Source organism: Bison bison, unplaced genomic scaffold, assembly GCF_000754665.1.
Source record: "Bison bison bison isolate TAMUID 2011002044 unplaced genomic scaffold, Bison_UMD1.0 scf7180017864240, whole genome shotgun sequence".
In the NCBI taxonomy this organism is placed as follows: domain Eukaryota; kingdom Metazoa; phylum Chordata; class Mammalia; order Artiodactyla; family Bovidae; genus Bison; species Bison bison.
The window spans coordinates 2,423,275-2,427,423 of NW_011494812.1; the positions used below are offsets into that span (position 1 = coordinate 2,423,275).

Consider the following 4,149-nt stretch of genomic DNA (forward strand, 5'->3'; position numbering starts at 1 on the left):
TTTGGAAAGGTGCATCTGGAGGGCTTGGGGAGACTCTCTGCCCTCTGTCTCCAAGCAGGCTCCATGCTGCTCCTGACACTGTCTCTGACTCTCGTATCTAAGGGCCGGCCTGGGGCTCCAACGCTACCTTCCCCTGGCTTCGGCCACCCCACCACCTAACAGTGCAGGAAAAAGTCTGCGTTTCTTACTCTGAGAGGTTAGATACAGACTCGGGAGACCTGGGTTCTGATTCTGTTTCATCAGCTCAAACTGTCAGTCTCCCTGGGCCTCAGTTTCCCCATCAGGAAATCGAGAGGAAGATGTCGCACTTCATGGGCTCCGGCCTCTACCAGGCTGAGAGGACTGGTCCCCGGAACCCGTCCTGAGGGGCGCGTTCCCCACGGGGCACAGCCTCCCCCTCCCCCTCCCCCCCCCCCGCCCCGCCCCGCTGCTCTCGGCGGTGGTGCCAGGCCTCGGAGGGTGAGGGGAACCCAGGGGGAGCACCCAGCGGGACAAATGGACCTTCCACGGGCCAGTTGCTTAAGGGGCGGGAGGGGAGGAGTCCTCAGAGATCCTGTTTCAACAAACGTTTCTTTCCCGAGAAGTGGAAGGCGGGGGAGAGGGGGAGAGGGACCTATTTAAAGCTACCCTGTTGCTCACTGTCTCGGTCTGTCTGCCGGGGTCTCTGGCCACTGCCCCAGACTGGTGATCTGGGCTTGGGTTCCTCCTGGCGACCTCTCCCTCAGCCACTCTGCCCCAAGATGGGCCGTGGGGTGAGTATCTCCAAAGAGCAGGGGTCACTCTGGAGGGAGCCGTAGGGCTCTCTGGATGTGAGGGAGGCTGGCGGGAAAGGACGAGGTCAGGATGGGATGTGGAGGGAGGAGCAGTGGAAGAACGAAGAGTCTTCCAGCTAGGCTGTGTGCACAGACCCGCAGCGTTCACCACCCGCTGTGCTCTCCTCCTCCTCCGCGGCAGCAGCCCCCAGCCCAGCCCCGCATCTCCTCCAGTGCTGCCGCCTCCCCGCCCCATCTCTGTCCCTGCGCCTCCCCACCACATCCGCATCATCACCCTCTGGCCTCCCAGCTGCAGGGATCTGTGCCGCTGTCAATGCTCCCCACCTTCGCCCCCCACTGAAACTATCTGTTCCTCTAGGAGTCTCAGCCTGGGGGATGGGGGTCCAAGGTGAGGTGGGAGAGAGGGACAGGGGCCGTCCACTCCTGAGTCACCAAGCAGTTGTGCACACCAGCTCCAGGGGCCCTGAGCTCCCAGGACAGCTGGGAGGAGTGCGTGGAGGAAAGCAAATGTGCCCTGAGTACCCCTGTCCAGCACCCCTGGGCGTCGCAGGCAGCATTGTCCTCCAGCTCCAAGCCACATACTTCGAGGACTTTCCCAGAGGCTGGTGAGAGCTGCCGGCACCCCCCTCAGTCCACCCCAGCCTGTGGCATTCTGCAGCACTGAGTATGCCAAGGGGAAGATTAACAACCACCAGGGCAGAGGGGGGCAGGGCCAGGGCTTTGAATTCTTGGAAATGAAATTTCCATATGGAGAAAAGGGATCCAGTCCCTTTACATCCTGCGCCTAGCGGTTTTCCTTTTGTGGAATGTTGGCCGAAGACAGCAGAGAGGAAAAGGGTCTGGGGAACAACAGGGATGGGAGGGTGCTGAGGAAAGAGGGTGCCAGGGGGAACTGTGGGGGCATCTCTGGGGCTGGGAGGGTCAGGCAAGGACGTGGTTTCGCACTAAGTTTAGCAGCTGGGAAAACTCTGAGCTTGGACACCAGGGTTCCTGAGCTGGGGTGGGAGCTATAAATAGAACTGGGGTGTGTGTGTGTGTGTGTGTGTGTGGTTGGTGACTCATGCATTCTCCATAGACTGCGGTTGATACAGATATTCCTGGGTGAGCACCTGTGTTGTGTCTCAGGAGACAATTTTGCAAATGTGCAGGCCTACGAGCATGAGTGGGCATAGATGTCACCGTGTGGGGGCACGTGAGGGTCTGTGAAGAGCTGTCTCTGATGTGTGGGCTTCACAGAGGAAGAGCTCACAGCCGTGGGAAGATACACTGTCTGGGGACTCTCAGCTGCACCTTGACGTCTTTTGTTCCCCGCAGGGAGCGGGAGTCCCCAGCTGAGGCACAGGACCGCTGACCTCTCCCCTCCTCTGCCTTAGCACAGGGTAGACCCAGCTCAAGAAGTCCTGCTTGAGAAGTGATTTGACCTTGACTTCTTCAGGGGCCTGCGCTTTTCCCCCAGTGCCCACGAATTCCCTCCCATCCACCCCCAGTAGCAAGCCAGGGAGTAGGTCTGGTTCTGTTCAGACTGAGGCTGGGGCCCCTTAGGGCTTGGAGCTTAGAGTTCAACCAGCCTTGAGACCCCCAAAGAGGGAAGGCACCCCCATCCACATCCCCTGCTCTCTGCAGAGCAAGAGCTCACTGTCACCACCTCCCCCTGTGGCCTCCCCCTGTGGCATCGAAGGGCAGCGTGGGAGCTGGGGGGAGGGACAGGCGGGTGGGGAGGGAGCCTGCTCCAGCTGCCACCGAAGGGCAGCGGTGGGGGGAGCGATGGCTGATTTCCAGCTGCCCCCACTGTGTCCTGGCCCTGGGCTCTCTCAGAAAGAACTCTCTGTTCTCCTTCAGCATTCAAGGTCCAGAGAGGGGGACTTGTGGACTTGTGGATGAGGGAGGGAGAAAGGGGGGGTGGTCCTTGCTTCCTCTCTTTCTTTCTTGCCTGAGCAGCCCGCTGGCCCCAGATCTCCGCAGGCTCCTGGCTGCAGAGCCTGAGATCTCTGCCAGAATGGGAGAGGGGACAGGGCAGTGTGTCCCCAGCTCTGTGACTGCCTGCAAGAGAGCAGGGTGGGCACTTGGGGGTTGCTGCTCAGCCATCATCTGTACATGCCAGACATGCATATGTGGGCTGGCAAATTTTTAAAGCCATACCTATGATTCCAATTTTCACAAACTTTATTTCATATCTAAGTATGCAGAAATTCTCTGGGCTCTACTCCTTGGGCCCCAGTCGTAGCCTAATCCTCTGTGCATGCTCAGGCCTCATCCTACCCTAGGAGCTGTGGAGGGTCACAGAGAAGCTTGTTTAGCCTTGTCTCTTGCCTCTTGGCTCTTCAATGCTTTTCAACCATTCTCAGCCCTGTCCCACCAAGGACAGGATCCAAAGAATTAGATTGGTGAATCTAGGACTTTTCAAAACATTCAATTCAATGAGTCCCCCTAAGTCACTGGGGAAAGGAGAGGTACCACTCTCAACCCTTCCCCACACCTTCTGTTGAGCTGCTTCAGTCTCCCCAGGAAGAGAGCCTTCAGGACGCCAAAAGTAGCCCTGATTCATAGATGCTTCACATGAAAACAAAGGCAAGATTTACCGGTCATCTTTGCTGAGAAGAGCATTTCTGAGCAACACAGCCGAGGAGAGCTCACATCCTTCTAAATAGATCATTAGGCATTATCTAGGCGATAACGGTGTCCACCTCTCACTGCACTGCCACCACCCCAGTTCCTGATTTCACTGGTCAGACTTCTATTTCTTCTAGTGCTAGAATCTAGGTGCTAGATGCATGATCTCTTGTGATCAGGGCAGCTGTCACATTCCTTGGATTGCTCCTCTTTGATGGGAAAAAATTGTATTATCCTTGAGCACAATGGATTTCTAGGGCAGTAAAACTACTCTATATACTATAATAGTGGATATATGTCATTATAATGAAAGTGTTAGTTGCTCAGTTGTGTCTGACTCTTTGTGATCCTATAGACTGTAGCCCACCAGACTCCTCTGTCCATGGAATTCTCCAGGCAAAAATACTGGAGTGGGTAGCCTTTCCCTTCTCCAGGGGATCTTCCCAACCCAAGGATCAATGCCAGGTTCCATGGTAAAGAATTGCAGGTGGATCCTTTGCCTTCTGAGCCACCAGGGAAGCCCATATGTCACTACACATTCATCCAAACCCACAGAATGAGCCCTAATGTAAACTATGGACTTTGAGTGATAATGATATATCCATGTAGGTTCGTCCATTGTAACAATGTACCGCCGGTGCCAGACGTTGATGGTAGGGGAGGCCATGCCCGTGGGGGCAGGAGATATATGGGAACCTGTAATTTCTGCTCAGCGTTGCTGTCAACCTAAAACTCCTCTAAAAGAAAAGGTCTTTTTTTTTTTTTT

General features: G+C 55.8%; 1 protein-coding gene across 1 annotated transcript in view; it reads left to right on the forward strand.

The window, feature by feature from the left end:
- The first annotated feature begins 617 nt into the window (after positions 1-617).
- The window catches only part of ATP1A2 (ATPase, Na+/K+ transporting, alpha 2 polypeptide), a 25,363-nt gene continuing 21,831 nt past the window's right edge, over positions 618-4,149 (forward strand). Inside the window, exon 1 of the mRNA XM_010846873.1 lies at positions 618-752. Coding sequence (XP_010845175.1) covers positions 741-752 — 12 coding nt within the window. The 5' untranslated portion in view covers positions 618-740. The remainder of the gene's footprint in view (positions 753-4,149) is intronic.